At 37.3% G+C, this 18,549-nt stretch overlaps 1 protein-coding gene across 2 annotated transcripts in view; it reads left to right on the top strand.

Moving 5' to 3' along the window:
- The window catches only part of KLHL1 (kelch like family member 1), a 340,886-nt gene that overhangs the window by 257,788 nt on the left and 64,549 nt on the right, over positions 1-18,549 (top strand). For both annotated transcript variants that reach the window (XM_045839157.1, XM_045839156.1), the window contains one exon: positions 776-962. In XM_045839157.1, coding sequence (XP_045695113.1) covers positions 776-962 — 187 coding nt within the window. The remainder of the gene's footprint in view (positions 1-775; positions 963-18,549) is intronic.

Below are 18,549 nucleotides of genomic sequence, written 5' to 3'. Positions count from 1 at the left end.
TTAAAGTAAGTACATAAATACAGGGTGGGTAAAAGTAGGTTTACAGTTGTAAGTATATGAAATAGTTTATTATTGGATTATTATCTATTGAGTGTTATTTCCTATACTAACTATAAACCTACTTTAGCCTTACCCTGTGTTTCTGACAGGCTTATGACCTAATTTGTTGAAGGTTACTTTTTAATTTTCTTCATCTGACATGTTTATGGCCAACATAGGTAACTATATTTGATTTATAAACTACTTTCATAAGAGAAAAAAGAAAAAAATGATCTCTAGAAGTTCCTTTATACTATATGTAGTAAAATGATAAATAATATTGCATTGAAGCCCTGGCTGGTGTAGCTCAGTGGATTGAGCACGGGCTGGGAACCAAAGTGTCCCAGGTTCGATTCCCAGCCAGGATACATTCCTGGGTTGCAGGCCATAACCCCCAGCAACCGCACATTGATGTCTCTCTCTCTCTCTCTCTCCCCCCACTCTTCACATTGATGTCTCTCTCTCTCTCTCCCCCCTCTCTTCCCTCCCTAAAAATAAATAAATAAAATCTTTAAAAAAAAATAATATTGCATTGAAAATACTTTCTATTCTGGTTTTCTTAGGAGGCATGCATTTTACTTATATTTATTTGTCAATATAATTAGTTCTTATTTCATTATGTAAACCTGTCAATAAAGGAGTAATATCATAGACTTTAAGCTTCTAATTTTAACTACTGTTATCATATGTTTATTTTTATAAAACATTATTAACAGTGATTATCTGTTATTTACAGATATTGGCTGACCTAGAAAACCATGCATTATTTAAGAATGATCTGGAATGTCAAAAGTTGATTCTGGAAGCAATGAAATATCATCTATTGCCAGAAAGAAGAACATTAATGCAAAGTCCAAGAACTAAACCTAGAAAATCCACAGTCGGAACTCTGTATGCTGTAGGAGGAATGGATAACAACAAAGGTATATAATTTTAGATCTATATGTAATACACCTGCTGTATCATACCATGACACAGTTTTTTTTAAGATTTTATTTATTTATTTTCATAGAGGGAAGGGAGGGAGAAAGAGAGAGAGAGAGAAACATCAATGTGCGGTTGCTGGGGGCTGTGGCCTGCAACCGAGGCATGTGTCCTGACCGGGAATCAAACCTGCGACTCTTTGGTTCACAGCCCGCACTCGATCCACTGAGCTACACCAGCCAGGGCACCATGACACAGTTTTAATATTGGAATCTGTATAGTACCAACAAGCATCACAGAAACTTAATCTTATCCGTTAAGATTTAAGATGAAGGGAATAATTAAAATAACACCGCTGATTTTGTCTGTAATTGCTGTCTGTGCTTCTTATTCATCTTTAAATCCTTTATCTCTTATGTATCATCTATAAGATTTCACAGGAAATAAAGAGAGATTTAAAGTACTTGGAAAACACTGGTCAGATGATTTTTGGATATATTGAAATTGTATTTCCACTCCAAGTAATGGAAAAGGAATGTGTTAGGTATTTGCCTGCTGAAAGTAATATTATGAAGAAACTTTCTGCTTGTGAGGTGTTTAAAATTTCATACAGATGCCAGTCCAGTTAATAGACCATTGTAAATGAGCATAAAAATTGTGAAAGTTATAATTTTTGAACTTAATTATTTTAACAAATTTGCTCTTCAAAAGGTAGTAAATGTTTTGTTTAAAAAATGAACACATTCACTCCATGATTTCATTCTTACATTTCCTGGTGGAAAAAAATCTCTATTAATATTTTTCATCTTCAGCCTTTCTTAAGTGGGTCTTAATTTTCTTAAATAAGTACAGAAGACAAATAATATATATCATATCTTTGAGTCTAATAAGTGATATAATTATCTATAATATATTTAATGCTTATGTAAAAAATTCAGTTGGCAACAACAGAGTGTGATCACCTATTCAATTCACTAAAGGAGCTTTGTTATGAAAGAGAAGCAAGAAAACCAACTTCAGCCATTGTGAAGTAAAATCCCAAATAGTAGCTAATAATTTATGTAAATAAAAAACAATTAATGTTATTAATAAAAAATGACTAATTTCCATTTTGGTCTTGATAAACATATGAGGGGGGACCAAAAAAATGGAACTTATTTATAAAAAATGGTGTATTGTTTCTTACATGTTTAAACTTCAGTCACCACCAAAGTAGCCTGTTTGATATAATTTACTCATCGAGACGTTTCTTCCACTGCTCAAAACAGTTTTTGAACTGATCCATTTTGATGCCTTTCAGTGCTTGGCTGCTTTGTGTCTCACCTCTTCCACACTAAGAAAACGTTTCCCTTTGATAGCTTTTTTTTCATCCAGGGAAAGAAAACAAAGTTGCTCAGGGCAAGATCAGGTGAATAGGGAGGGTGAGATATGGAGACTGTGTTGTTTTTGGTCAAAAATCGCTGAACACTCAGCATGCACATGTAAATAACGCATCAGGAAATGGGCAAATGAAAGAGTCTTCATAAAAAATACGTGGAAGCCGAATGCAGCCTCTCATAACAACACCAGCTGGTACACTGATACAGATGGGTTCGAGGAATACTCACATACCAAAGGAAGCCTGTACTATACAAGAGACCCACACTCCAGAAAACAATTCTGGTTTTTGGGGGGTCCCCTGCTTTACCTTGTAGCTATTAGATGCTTTTAATAGTTTATTTTTTGAAAAGTCTAACTCATACTTACTGGGATATTAATTTCTTGCATTTATCACATTAAATGAGCACTAGCATAACTATCAGTTTAAAAACTATAAATAACGTGCTGCTTAAGAACCAGGAAAATGGCCCTGGCCAGTGTAGTTCAGTGGATTGAGCACCAGACTGTGAACTGAAGGGTCACTGGTTCTACTCCCAGTCAGGGGTGTTACCAAACAACAAGGAGGACCTGGGACGATATACTATTACCGAAAGGAACCCCCAGGTCCGTTATGTCCACTGTCTATAGGAAAGACATCTCTCAGTGCCAGAGATTCGTGAAAAGGAAAGGAAATGTTTATTTAATGCTATACAGACTTAAATTAGTGACCTAATGTCTTCATCAAAATCCTAAAGTCCCTTAAAACACCCACAAACACACACAGTCCTTCCTTCCCCCTTTGCCCAGTCTGGGGTACCATATATCAGGAAAGGGAAATAGAAGTCCATGGCTCAGGCAGCCCCTGGTTCTTCCCAGTAATCCATCTTGGCTGGGAGACCTCCCTGGGTTCCTGGCACCCTCAGCTGTGTCGCCGGGATCTCTGCTAAAGCCAGGTGGTGGTTCCCCCTTCTAAAGCTGTGGGGGTCCCCACTCTGGCAAAGGCGCATGGTCCTCTTTCCCCCAGGGCCACGGGAGTCCTCACTCAGCCAAAACCAAAATGGTGTGGTTCTCTCTCCAATGGCTGGCGTGTCTGGGTTTAAATCCCCACGCCAATCTTCCCCTGCAGCCCTGTTTCCAATTCCTCCCACACTTGGCCATACTTGCCATCAATCTCCCATCCTTTCCAGCTTTTCTGGCTGCCATCGTGGGTCTGGGCAGGTGTGGCCCCATGTCATGGAGCCAATCTTCTCCAAGCTCCCACATAGGCGTTGTAACTCGGGGGACCTGCCCTCCAGTCACATCTTGAGGGGGTCCCTTTCCATCCCAATGGCCATAGCTATTTAGCATATCTAAGTGACCAGCCAAAGGCTATAGGTATGTTAAATGACCATGCCATGGATTAGCTGTAAAGCTGTTGCTGTACAAAACAGCCCTGCAAGTTCTTGCTCCATGTGCCCCTGCCCCCAACTCACACCTGTGGGGGAAGGGGTGAAGGCATCTTAAAATCTCTTGGACACCTTGAGTTCTGGACCCCATTTCAAATGCCCATTTGGAGTCCCCGCTCTTGGCTGTACCCTGTAACAGGGGCACATGCATAGGTAGCAGGCCAGGTCCCCCAGTTGGGGCCATTCGAGAGACAACCACACATTGATGTTTCTCTCCTTCTGTTTCTCCCTCCCTTCTCCTCTGTCTAGAAATGGATAAATAAAATCTTTAAAAACAAAGAACCAGGAAAATGATGTTAATCTTTCCACCTCTCCCTCTCAATCCTTCCCTGACTTCCTCTCTCCTCTATTTCTCTCTCCAAAATGTGTTATTGCTTTAAGACAGCAATTTTAACTGATGTGCTGCAGCAGTCACACTGGTGTGCTACCTGAATTTTTTTTTTAAGATTTTATTTATTTATTTTTAGAGAGGGAAGGGAGGTGGGGGGAGAGAGAGAGAGAGAGAGAAAGAAAGAGATAGAGAGAGAGACATCAATGTGCGGTTGCTGGGGGTTATGGCCTGCAACCCAGACATGTACCCTGGCTGGGAATCGAACCTGCAACACGTTGGTTCGCAGCCCGTGCTCAATCCACTGAGCTACGCCAGCCAGGGCTACCTGAATTTTAAAAACATGCAAATACCTGACTATTTGATCAGGATCATTGATTCTTTTTCTTTAAATTGTCAAATAAAAACAAACAAACTGAAAACAGCCAACACAATAGCCATCTGGTATGAATGAATCAAAATTATAACTAATTTTTGTCAGATAGTCAAAAATATATTTTTAGTGTGCCAAACAATTTTATTAGTTAGTTTATGTGTACCAAGAGATTAAAAAAGGTTGAAAATTGCTACTCGAAGAGAACATGTCAGAAATTTTCAAAGAAAAATAAAGTGATTTAAAACCCTCTTTTTTAAAGTGGTGAAAAAATGTATACAAATATGACCAAAAAGTTGCTAGAAATTATACTAAAATGCCAAAGAAGTTTTTTTTTCAAACTAAGAAAACAGATGTTAACCTGTATCTATGTTTTCTTTATGAGAATGAAAAATAACCAGATAACCCGCACCATGTGACATAACTGGCCATCTCTTGGAGTAGATGCACACAAAGTTCATTGTAACATAGTAACATTTTCATTTTACTTGTAAAAGTAAATACCCTGATGTCCAGTGGCTTTCAGTAAACACATTCCTTGAAGTTTCCCATTTTGTAAATGAGCAACAGTTTTATACATGCTTTCAAATTTTAAGGGCAAATGAATGGCATTTTTTCAACCACAGTTCACATTCAGTGCCGTTCTGCATTTGTCTCAGGTGTAGAGCAAAGTGGCGGATCACATGCTTTACACAGCGGTGAGTGGCATTTGTTTTTAAAGAACACTGTACTCTACAGAAAGAATTCCAAAATAAAATAAATTCCATTTGTAAATCTTTATATAACATTTTTTGATAACTTTTTAATAATGTTTTAAAATTTCAATGAATTTATTGGGGTGACATTGGTTAATAAAATTATGTTTCCAGTGTACATCCTCTATAATACATCATCTGTATATTGGATTGTGTGCATGTAACTTCTAAAAATAAATAAGTGAATAAAAACATTAATTAAATCTGGTCAGCTTGTGACTAGACTGAAAAATAAAGAATAATTTAATATTAGCACAAAAATTACTATATTATTAAAGAGCTAAAGCACATAACTAATCTGAATTTTTAAACCTGATGAATTTAATACAATTGTTATAACACAAAAGAATATGAGAATATGGAGTCTGATTAGTTAAAATGCTTGCCAGAATTTGAATTTCTTTAATAGCACCCAGTAGTATTTTGAGATTGAAGAAATTCTTTAAAAATGAACTTTCTTAGGAATTATGAATATCTTTCACTTTAGAGTTAAATAATACTAATAATTTATCGATACACTTATCCAGTAAGGTAGAGTCTTAACAGTGTTATAATGCAGGAGGTTTAAAAAGTTTTCTTGATTAAATCAGGAATAAAATTAAAAAATATTTGAAGGAACCTTCAAGAATTGTTACCATATCCTTAACCCTACAAAAATTGGATATTAAATATATTTCATAAGTTTAAGTAAAAATCTAACACTTAATACCAAACCTCAGAAAACTTATTTCTTTGGTGAAGCAAAATGATAGAAACCCAGTATCTCAGGCAATTAAAGAGTAACAGGCATCTCCAAGGTGATCCCTTGATTTTCCATTGCGCTTTTCCTGCATACAGAGTATTTCCAAACCTGTTAACTCCTCTTATCTCTACACAAGCATTAAGATCTTATCTTAAAACCGTGTTCTCTTTTCTTGAAGAGTATTGAGGCAAAGGGAATGAAAATGTAAAAAAAAATGTATCATAGCAAAAACTTAACTTTGTGTGACTAATTTGTATTGTACAGTACAGTACAATACAATGCAATATCCTATAATATAAAATACTCAGTGTGATTTTTTAAAATTATTTACATGTTTATAGTATGCATTAGAAAGGGCTAGGTAAACTTCCCTTGATTTCTTCTTTAGCTCTGGGATCCAGATGCTATCACATGAGACTGATAAACTATGGGTACAATTTTCTGTAAATATTATGAAAATTCAGAGCAGAGCCCTCTTCTCTCCTCTGACTTCTTATAGTTACATGTGTGCGCATTCAATAATGATGCAAATATTTTGCACATCTATTTTGGGCCAGGATCTGTGCTAAGAACTTGTGACCATGGTGAGCACTTTAAATGTGACCTCTATCTCACAAAGCTGCCAAGTTAATCTGTGAAAACAAATGGTAAGCCAAATATTTATAAGCAAAATGAGTGTTACAAGAAGGGAATTGCAATAGCAATCAGTACAGTGCTTGGGATCCAACCTAGTCTAGACTAGAAAAATAAGGGAGTACAAGGGAACTGTTTGATGCTGCATATTTTAAAATATAATTTTAAATTGTATTTTTATTACCATTAGATCCCCTTATGCTCCCTGACCCCTGCAATCACCACACTGTTGTCCATGTACATGAGTCCTTTTTCCTTTTTCCTCAATCCCTCCATCTCCTACCCTCCTTCTGCCATTAGCTGTCATCCTGCTAGCTATGAGTCTGTCTCTATGTTGCATGTTAATTCAGTTTGTTCATTAGATTCCACATATAAGTGAAATCATATGGTAATCGTCTATCTTTGCCTGGCTCATTTCACTCAACATAATGTTTTCTAGGTCCATCCATACTGTCCCAAAGGGTAAAACTTTCTTCTTTTTTACAGCTGAGTAGTATTATATTATGTAGATGTTCCACAGTTGTTTTATCCACTCATCTACTGATGGACTTGGGCTGCTTCCATATCTTGGTGATGGTAAATAATTCTGCAGTGAAATAGGGTTGCTTATGTTTTTTTTGTTTTGTTTTGTTTTGTTTTTTGAATTAGTGATTTAGGTCCCTTTGGGTCCCAGAAGTGGGATCACTGGGTCAAAAGGCAGGTCCATTTCTGATTTTTTTGAGGTCTTGTTACAGGGTGCAGCCAAGAGGGGGGACCCCAAGTCGGCATTTGAAATGGGGTCCAGAACTTAAGGTGTCCAGGAGATTTTAAGATGTCTCCATCCCCCAACCCAGGGTGTGGGTTGGGGGAAGGGACAAATGGAGCAGGGCCATTGAGAGCTGTTTTGCATAGCAACAGCCTTGCAGCTACCCTCTGGCATGGTCATTTAACATATCTATAGCCTTTGGCTGGTTGCTTAGATATGTTAAATAGCTGTGATCATCTCTGAGCCAGGGGAATGGAAGTAACTTCCCCACCAAGATGTGACTGGGGGCAGATCCCCCAAGCTACAGCGCCTGCGTGGGAGCTCGGAGAAGATTGGCTCCATGACATGGGGCCACGCCTGCCCAGACTCATGATGGCAGCCCAGTAAAGCTGGAAGGATATGAATTCTGGCAAGTGAAGCCAAGTGTGGGAGGAGTCGGAAATGAGGCTGCAGAGGAAGATTGGCCGCGGGGATTTAAAACCCAGACTTGGCGGCCATTAGGAGAGAACCATGCTGCCCTGAGGAGGAGAGCCATGTGCAGTCCTGAGGAGGTGAGCCATGCACAGCCCTGAGAGGAGAGAACCATGCGGCTTTAGCAGAGTGGAGACTCCCACATCCCAGAAGAGAGAGAGCCGTGCTGCTTTAGGAAGGAGAGCCATGCGCAGCCCTGAGGAGGACAGAACCATGCGGCTTTAGCAGAATAGGGAGGACTTCAGCTTTAGAAGAGAGAGAACCGTGGTGCTTTAGGGAGGAGAACCATGCTGCTTTGAGAAGGAGAGCCATGTGCAGCCCTGAGGAGGTGAACCATGTGCAGCCCTGAGAGAAGAGAGAACCATGCAGCTTTAGCGGAATGGGGAGGACCTCGGCCATTGAGAGGAGGAGAACCATGCTGCTTTAGGAAGGAGAGAGCCATGCGCAGCCCCGAGAGGGAGAACCGTGCTGCTTTAGGAGAAAGAACCACGCGGCCTGGACAGAGTGGGGACTCTCCCCTTCCCGCAGCCCTGAGAGGGAGAACCACGAGGCCTGGACTGCCGCGGCCAGCGAGGCAGTGGGTTCGAGACGCGCAGTGACGGACTGAAAAGAGAGAGCGACCAGTTGCTCTGGTGGCAAAAGGCAAGTTTATTGAAAACTCTTGTCATTATATAGTGAAATGTTCTAAAAATAGAATGCTTGCTACACGAAGAGAGTCTTTGTTCAAGAAAGTTTACACACCCCTCCAGGTCACGTACAGAACATCCCGAGACATGACAAACATTCTGGTTTAGATTAACTCCAAGGACACGACGCATCGCCCCCAAGGCTCCGGCACCTCCCTGTCCTTCTCTTGGGCACATTCTGATAACAAATAAGGCCGGGGTGATGTCAGGTCACCTCCCCCGAGGCCAAGGAACAGGCCCAAGCATCATTCTCACAATGCAGGACCCTAACTCTTGACCCCTTCCTGGGGGCTTGGTTCCCCACACTGGACAGAGTGGGGACCCCCACAGCTTTAGAAGGGGAACCACCACCTGGTTTTAGCAGAGGTCCGGCGACTCAGCCGAGGGTGCTGGGAACCCAGGGAGGTCTCCCAGTCGAGATGGAGGACTAACTAAGAACCAGAGGACTGTCTGAGCCATGGACTTCATTTTCCTTTCCTGAGATACGGTACTCTGGACTGGGCAAAGGGGGAAGGAAGGAAGGACTGTGTCTGTTTGTGGGTGTTTTTAGAGACTTTAGGATTTTTGATAAAGACATTAGGTCACTACTTTAAGTTTGAATAGCATTAAATAAACATTTCCTTTCCTTTTCACCAATCTCTGGCATTGAGAGATGTCTTTCCTCGGGCAGCGGACATAACGGACCCGGGGCCTTCTTTCAATAATAGTATATCGTCCCAGGCCCCCCTTGTTCTGTTCTGTAACAGTCTCTCCATACTGCTTTCCACAGTGGCTGCACCAATCTGCATTCCCACCAACAATGCTGAAGGGTTCCCCTTTCTCCACATCCTCACCAGCACTTGTTTGTTGATTTATTGATGGTAACCATTCTGACAGGTGTGAGATTGTATCTTATTGTTGTTTTAGTTTGCATTTCTCTGATGATCAATGAGGTTGAGTGTCTTTCATATGTCTATTAACCATTTCTATGTTTTCCTTAGAAAAGTGTCTATTTAGATCCTTTGCTCATTTTTTTAATTGGGTTGTTTGATTTTTTTGTTGTTGAGTTTTGCAAGTCATTTATAAATTTTGAGTATTAACCTCTTATCAGATATATTGGTGAATAAGCTCTCCCATTCTCTGAGTTATTTTTTTATTTTGTTGATGGTTTCCTTTGCTGTGCCGAAACTTTTTAGTTTGATGTAGCCCCATTTGTTTATTTTTCCTTTTGTGTCCCTTAAGTTATAGATATAAATATAAAATATTGCTATGAGCTATGTCCAAGACTTTTGCTGCCTATGTTTTCTTCTATGATTTAACCTAAAGAATTATTAAGCATTAGTTTAGCATATTATTGGAATGGTAGAGTGGTTTTCCTGGTCAATTGCATACAAGAGGTACATCACATGTGAAGGCGTACAGTTGTAGGAGCATGACATCTTCAAAAATGGAGAGATATCCCTCACAGATGGAATATAGGCAGTGGGGAAATGAAAGCATGTCATTGGAGAGAAGACACAAGCAGACTTCAGTGAAAAGCTTAACAGGGTCGATTCCAATTTGAACTCCAGAGGTCTTTGAAAGCAGGTGATGTTCCAAGTAGAGAAAGCAGTCTTGGAAATCAGAGAAATGCCTGCACCATCCAAGAATGTTGTTTAAAATTCTAGTAAACTTTACCCTTTCTTGGTATTATATTCTGTTTCTGTAAAATTTACAATAACTAAGTTAGATACAGTATAAGAGACTAACCTATTAATATTACAAGGCATTTTAACATGTTTGATACCAAAGAGACTACCAGAGAACTCAGCAGAAACCTGAGACAATAATATATTCATATAAATAGCATTCCTGTAAACAATCACCATATTGTGTAAGGTAAATGCCTTTTATACCAGTATAAACAGCATTCAAGAATGTTGAATCATATTAATCATATAACAAAAAAGCCCAGAGAGTTAAAAAAAAAATTGGACCCAAGATTAAAAATAAGTAGAGAATCTTAAAAGCAGCAAGAGGAGAGAGCTAACTACAAAAGAGTTGTCATAAGACTATCAGCTGATTTCTCAAAAGAAACCTTACAGGCAAGAAGGGGCGAGAAAGAAGTACTCAAAGTAATGAAAGGCAAGGACCTCCATCCAAGATTACTCTATCCAGCAAAGCTATCGTTTAGAATGGAAGGGCAGATAAAGACCTTCCCAGATAAGGCCAGGTTAAAGGAGTTCATTATCACCAAGCCCTTATTATATGATATGTTAAAGGGACTTATCTAAGAAATAGAAGAAGATCAAAAACTATAAACAATAAAATGACAACAAACTCATAACTATCAACAACTGGACATGAACTAAGTGGGGGTGGGGAATGCTGGTGGGAGGGCAGATGCAGGGTGGAAAAGAATAAAGGTGAGAAAAAATGGCACAATTGTAATAGTATAATAAAAATATATTTTAAAACTTTTCTGTCATTCTAATTGTGAACATGTACTGAAATCCTGGTAAATATACAACAGTAAATATACAACACATATCATTAACTAATTTCAAAATTATTTAGAGCTTATAGATAAAATTTGCATACAGTGAAATGAACATTTTTTAAAATCTTCAACGAGCACATTTTTTTTCATTGCTTTTAGAAAGGGAGAAAGAGAGGTGGGGAGAGAGAACGAAACATCAGTTAGCTGCCTTCTCATAGTTACCTGTCTGGGGGTTGAACCTGCAACCCGAGTGTTTACTTTGATGGAAAATTAACCTGTGACCTTTTGTTTGGCAGGACAATGCCCAACCAACAGAGTCACACTGGCCGAGGTAGAAATGCAGAAATGAAGAAATCTTAAGTGGACGTTTATGGGTTTTGACAAATATAGACAGACATAGATATATAGATGTAGATATAGATATAGATAGATATAGGCATAGATGTTCATGTAGATATAGATGTAGATATAGATATAGATAGATATAGATGATATAGATACAGATGTTGGGAACCGCCCTGCCTGGTATCAGAAGCTGTAAACCCCACCTAGGCTAAGGCTAAAGGAATGCCCTTGGAACTGTAAGCCAGCAAGGAGACAAGCTTATCTCCCTGACAGAGCACTGCTTCTGCTCCTTCATACCTCACCCTGCCTGGACCCCAGTGCTTGGTCAGTTAGCCAATGACAGGTAAGATTCCCCAAGGGGGGAATGACCTAGGACAGGCATGATCACGTGGGAGGCCCCCAAAAGAAGGATTTTGGGGGCTACAGCAAAAGGGCGTGATGGACTCTCGCCCTTTGGCTTTGACAAAGCTCAAGTCCTCCTGCTCTGCAAGAAAATCTCTTAATCTCTTGGCTGCCTTACTTCCCTTGCCCCACCTAAGCCTGAAACAATGACAGGGTGGTGCTGCCCTGTGCTGGAAAGGGCAGATTCCCCAGGTGATCAGGCCTAAGAAAGAACATGTAAATTCCTGTGAAAACTTCTTTGTTTAGAATGCTCTCAGTTGAATGAGAAGGGCCCAAGGAGGAAGTTAGTTTGTTCCTTAAAGTCTTACAGCTCTTTGACCCTGACTCAAAATAGACCCTCAGAGTTCCTTGTTACCTATTGTTTGATCCTTACTTCCACACAACGAGTAATGTGCTTTACCTGAATTCTTATGCAAAACGAACCCAATAAAAGCCGGTTTGGATGGTAAATCAGCGTGCTCCCCACTAGAGGGGGTGGCCGTTCCGTCCCTACTTCTCCACAGAAACTGGTCTGTCTCTGTGAATGTTTTTTCTCGCGTTTCGACCAGCCATCCACAGCGTTCCATGATCACTGCTGGCCGGTGGTGACCCATGCATCATATAGACATAGACATAGATGTAGATATAGATATATACACACATACACACACACATATGTATATAGTATATATAAAATTCAAACACTTAACATGATAGACATCATTGCCATTACTCGAGAAAGCTCCCTAATATCCTTTCTAGTCAGTTTCTGGCTCTTATATCTCCAAGAGAACTTCTTTCATTTTTTTTTCAATTTAAATGAGTTCGGCTTATTCTTGAACTTCATTTGAATGTAAACACACATTTTGTGTTGTCTTATCTAAATTGGCGTCAATCAGCATATATTTTGGTGATTCACACATATTGTTGTGTATATTAACAGTTTATTCTTTTTAATTGTTTAATAGTAATTTGTTTATTCATGATGGACATCTGGAATATTATCAATTTTAGCTACTGTTTATGAATAATATAAGTTCACTTTTAAAAAGCTTTTGCTTTTTATTACATGTAATAAACATATAATTTAACCTTAAATATTAGCCCTGTTCTCTAAGTGTTATATGTATCAAAATTCAATAATTCAGTATCAATTTAATTTTTATTAGACAAAGGTTTTAAAACAGCTATTATTTTTTATTATAAGGATATAAAGTATATTTTAGAGCAAACACACAAATATATCATTTTTAGATAGTATACTATTCTTAGTCTTTATTTTGTCTGTTGTCATGAGGTTTTAGTTGGAGGTATTTTTGCTGTACATATATATAATTTCCTTTTAATTGAAATCTCAGCAGGTGACCAATGCCAATGTCTGCCTCTACATCATGGGTAATAATAAATGATGGATTTATGTATTTGGCAGTCTTATTAATTATAATTCTGTTAGATTAAAATCATTTTTAGTCACTCACATGTTGATTAGAAAATGTGCCTTTCCAATAATTCTGCTAAGATTGCTTTTCTCCTGTTTTAGGAAAAATAGATTTTTTTGGTTTTTTAAATCTGTGCTTTAATAATTGAAAATATTAATTAAGAAGTTGGATCATAATCGGATCCTTTCCCCTGCTGGTTTCTCAGCATTTCTTGGACTCCCGGGTTATCAGCTCATTCTTTTGTTGAGTACCTACTAATTCCCAGTCTGCATTCTTGGTGCTAGTAAACTAAACAGAAACAGTTCCTGGCCTGTTGTAGCTTAAATTATCTTCAGGAAATGATCAGCAAACAGTTAAGTGATTATAGTTCATGTGATGACAACCTAGAGTGAAATATAAAGAAAGGGTAATGGGGAGTCAGGATGAGGGCATGGTGTTGCCATTTATAAAGGTTGGCCAGGAAAGGCCACTCTGGTAACTGAAATATTACATACAAATTTATATCTAGGAATTCAATCTGTTTCATTGTAAATTGAAGACCTTTTGACCTTATTATAACCCATAAACATACTTTAAATGCCATTTTCTTTGAATATTTGTATTTTATTGGCATTTGAAGAATAAGGGTTGGCGAAGTAAGGCCCCAAGACCATATCTAGCCTACCATCTGTTTTATATGGCTTTGGTTCTTATATTATAATGGTTGAAAAAAACAAATAGAGAATAATATTTCATGATGCATTTAGTGAATATATGCATTACATAAAATACAAATTTCAATGACCATAAAGTTGTACTATGAGTCACTCATTTATTTACACATTGTTTATAGCTGCTTTCACTCTATAATGACCACATTGTAACAAAGAGACCCATACATAGAGGTCTGCAATGACTGTTTTTCACTCTTTGGATTTTTACAGGAATATTTTCCAAGCCCTGTTATAGAAAAAATAAATCTCTCCATCACATCTCTATGAAATTCCTGGGGCCAATGTCACATTCCCTTGACCCAACTCTAATTTACTGGCAGCTAGAGTGGGCAGTCACTGCGCCTGTTTACAATGCCCCACCACAAGCAATCGCCTGTTTTTCAGCACATCTGCTGAAGGGCATTCCTTGAGGTATTGAGAGCAAGCTCAGACTGCAAGGCCTTCGTACAGGAAGCCCAGAAGTTTAAGTAGAGGATAGGGTTATTTAAAGGTCCAGAGGTTATCCCCAGCCATCTGAGTATAGAAGTCTGAGATTCTATTGTAATTTCACTTCTAGACTTATCATCTTTCTTGGCCAATTCTTGCTTCAGTTATCCATTTTATTTTGTAAAATGACTTCCATCACTAGATGAAAGGCAACACGACAGTCTGTGCATGAAATCAATAACAGAAGTGCGATCATTAATCACCTTCTGACTTTGAAAGAAGTGACATGATTGATTGCTAATCAAGATGTGCATCTGTTATTTAAGTAGTGATTTGTGGACTGAAGAGCAAATAGCAAAGTTTGCACTTTATGAAAGTTACTTACAGTTAATATACTATATTATAATAATTGAAATTTGTTGAGGGACAGGTGTTATTTAACTGAATCACAGCAACTGAAATTCATGGATATCGGAACCATGCAAAGCAAAGAATGTCTATATTTGAGGATACATTTTAGAATTATGCTGCTTAATACAGAGAAACAGGACTAGAATGCTAGGATATAATGCTGATAGCCACTGTAAGGTCCTACTTGTAGATACAAGCCTATGAAGAAGCAGCCCTCCTTTGTCTGGCTGAAGGCAAACTGAGATTCTGTGAGGCACAGCTTTCTTACTGATACAGAGCAGCCTCTGTGCACTTCCTGCATACCGTGCGGCAGCGGGCAAGCCAAGGACTCTCTGGCTCAGAATAAGGTATTTATGAAATTACTTAGTTTAAACAAGAAATTAAACAAAGAGTCAAATACCAAGAATTTTTCAAATTGATATTACTGGATATAAAATAGAAAAAAAACATTAAGGAAATTGCACTGTCACATTGTCGTATGTAACATTTTATGGATGATAGCTGTGAGCACTAAGTGGAGCCTACAGACATACCAAGCAGGAGAATGACATGTCAAGGCCACAGCAGCAGGGGCTCTTCCCTTGGACAGTATTGGATAATCGATTGAGTGAACAGAAGAATTAACAGTCATCCTTTATTTCTCTATATTAGCATTGTCTTCTTGTTAGTCACAGCCACAGGTCAATCATTGATTTTCACCAAACCTGGTGTCTGATGAGACAGCCTTACATCTTTCATGTGAACTCAAAGCAGACATTTTAATATAGCTAATAATGAGAATATTAGTAACTAAAACATAAAGAACAGAAAAGCTTTAATTTTAACTATAAATAAAAAACAGTTTTCTTGATTCTTTTAAATTGAACCTTTTATTGTGAGCCAACATTATGGTATTTTAGCATTTAATGTGTACTTTAGATTTTCATGTATCTAAAATTTAAAAATTATCTAACTTAGGGAAAAATTCTTTCATCTTTGCCCTTTTGAATGCTGCCCTACTTGATGTCTGCCTCTAACTCCAATCAGTCATTTTGGTTCTACTTCAGTACCTTATTTTTGAACTTGAAGTATATCATTACAGATTACCAGTTCAAGGTCATCAGTTTGCACAAAGCAATAGAAACAACTGAAAATCATGAATAATACCATGTCAGCCCAAACCCATTTTGCTTCAGACACAGAGAATGTTTTCTGGAATAGATGTCTACTTACTGGGCCACTACGAAATATTCTAGAGAAGAATCATTAAAAAATCTTTAGGATCAGGAAAAAAATGTTTATTTGTTAAGTTAAATTTCAGTTGTTTATATTTTTCCCAGTGAGTCAGCAGGCAAGGAACTTTCAGCTCCTGGAAGTCACAACTGTATTGCAGAGTGAAAAAAGACTCCTGCAGATGAAAAGTGAAGGAAGCCAGTCTATCTATCAGCAGTCTCCTTACACAGCCTCATCTTCACTGGAAAGAGACAAAGCTCCATGACTGTCCTGGCTGTAACTGTTCCTGGTGTCTGTTGTGAAGATAGATCAGAGTGAAACTTGTAGGCCTAATTTCTCAAATTTTAGTATATTAACAACCTTATTTTGTTCTTTAGTAATCAGAGAAATTGGGCCATATCACCATACATTCTGTAGGTCTTGCAATGAATGTGGATTGAATAATATGTTAATGTGTTGTGATAAAATACCTACCATAATTATAAATCCTTAGGTACTCAGTACATTCTTTTTAATTAATGTTCCTCTGAATATATAGTAATAAAAATAAATACACCCATTCTCTGAATTAAGTCTCCTTTGCTGATCCTCAGGGGAATAAGCCTAGTGTATTTGTGCATTCATTTCTCATACACCAGACCAAATTCTCCAACATGTGGCTCTTTGCTGGCAAAGAAAGAGAGTTTTAGGGTTATCTTACATTACTACTATAACACAGACTCACATAAAATAAGTAAAAGTTTTAGAGATAAGTAGAGCCATTATACTTTTCATTAATGTGGTAATTATTTAAGCCTTCATTTTTAAATGAATAAGCAGCAATACATCACAGACAGCCTTCAATTAATATGAGATCTGTCTGGAAAAATTCCAGCCATTGTTAATATAACAAAAACAGTTTGTGTGACATCGATGTAACCTGGCAGCTGCACACTTTGAAGTGCACAATTCTGTAATAAATTATCTGTATATTGATTTATAAAAAACATTTTATACATCAGGGAAATCAATCCTTTCTTATATATATAAAACTTTTGTTTTTATGTTGTTAGTCTTTTAGTTTTTTGCTTTTTTCTTTATGTATTTTTGATGTAACTATATTTTATATCTGGATGGTTGGTAATTATGTATAATTAATTATATTTATTTAAGTAATTATATACTTGTATATTTAGTAATTATTTATAAATAAGTATATGTTTATATAATTACTTATACATAAAATCATGTATACATGTGTGTGTGTGTAATTTATGGTAACTTCTTGTTCTTGTGCCTCCTCCCCCTCACAGAGTTTTGATTTTGTGCCCACCTCAGAATAGAAAATAATCACCTAATTTTTCATCTTCTAAGACATTTAAGGTTTTAGTACAGCATTATCAGGGCAGGTTAAGGTCTCCCTGTTTCTCTTTATTTATGTGGGGCAGTGATAAGAGAGCCAAACACTTAGTGAGTTCTATGGCCATGTGTTCTCTGCTTCAGTCATTGGTTCATCTAAAGTCATTCTTGTGTAAATTTCACTCATGTGTGGAATCTAATGAACAAACTGAACTAACAGGTAGAATAGAGCCAGACTCAGAGAGCAAGATGACAGCTAAGGTTGGGAGGAGATTAGTGGTGGGAGAGATTGAGCAAAAAGAGAAAAAAGACTCATGGACATGGACACCAGAGTGGTAATTGCCAGGGGGAGGGAGTATAAGGGAATTAAATGGTAATGGGAAAAAATACAATAAAAATAAGTTAATATAAATGCAAAAAAACAATAAGCAGAACCCCAACTTTACTTATTTTTCTCCAAAGAATAATTAAGTATATAAACTTTTTTGAATGATAAAGCATTTTCCATTGATTGGAACAGTCATATTTATTATATTATAATCATATGTATTAGATTTATTTCTGGTTTTCTTTTCAGACTCATTAACATGATATAATTCATCATAAAACAATTTTTAAAAATGTCTATAGTTATACAATGCTTTTTAATATTTAGTAGGCCATTTTGCCTCACTATTCCTTTCTATTTAAAGACTGTTTAGCTTTTAAAAATGTATTTTCTAATATTTTACAACTGAATTTCCAGAAAAATGTAAGTCTAACTTTGTAATTGCCTTGTACAAGTATCATTATTTTATTTTTTAAAGATTTTCTTTATTTATTTTTAGAGAGAGGGAGAGAGGAAGAAAGAGAGGGAGAGAAACATCAATGTGTGCTTGCCCCTTGTGCACTCCCTGCTGGTGACCTGGCCCACAACCCAGGCATGTGCCCTAGACTGAGAATTGAACTGGTGACCCTTTGGTTTGCAGGCCAGTGCCCGATCCACTGAGCCACATTGTAATTATTATATGATAATTATCACTTATGAAATAATAAATCATGTCATTCAAAATTAATGATTCTTTTTGTTCATTCAAACAGATATATTTTAATAGTTTTATTTTTTCCTTATATAGAAATGGCACCTTTCCTGCTGATTTTATTTTTTTAATTTTTCTTTTACTGGGTTATTTTCAGTAAGCTCTTTATATGATCTAGGTGATTTTCATTTTATTAAAAAAATCACATTGATTTTTGTATTTTGCTTATCTGATTTGCCAACTTTCTGAAATTTTAATTTTTCTTAGATTTTAAAAGTAACAATTTTTAGTAATTAAGTTGGACTGT

The sequence above is a fragment of the Phyllostomus hastatus genome, unplaced genomic scaffold (assembly GCF_019186645.2).
Source record: "Phyllostomus hastatus isolate PE091 unplaced genomic scaffold, TTU_PhHast_1.1 phas_contig_29, whole genome shotgun sequence".
Classification (NCBI taxonomy): domain Eukaryota; kingdom Metazoa; phylum Chordata; class Mammalia; order Chiroptera; family Phyllostomidae; genus Phyllostomus; species Phyllostomus hastatus.
The sequence above is the reverse complement of the archived record's forward strand: the minus strand, read 5'-3'. Positions and strand labels throughout refer to the sequence as shown.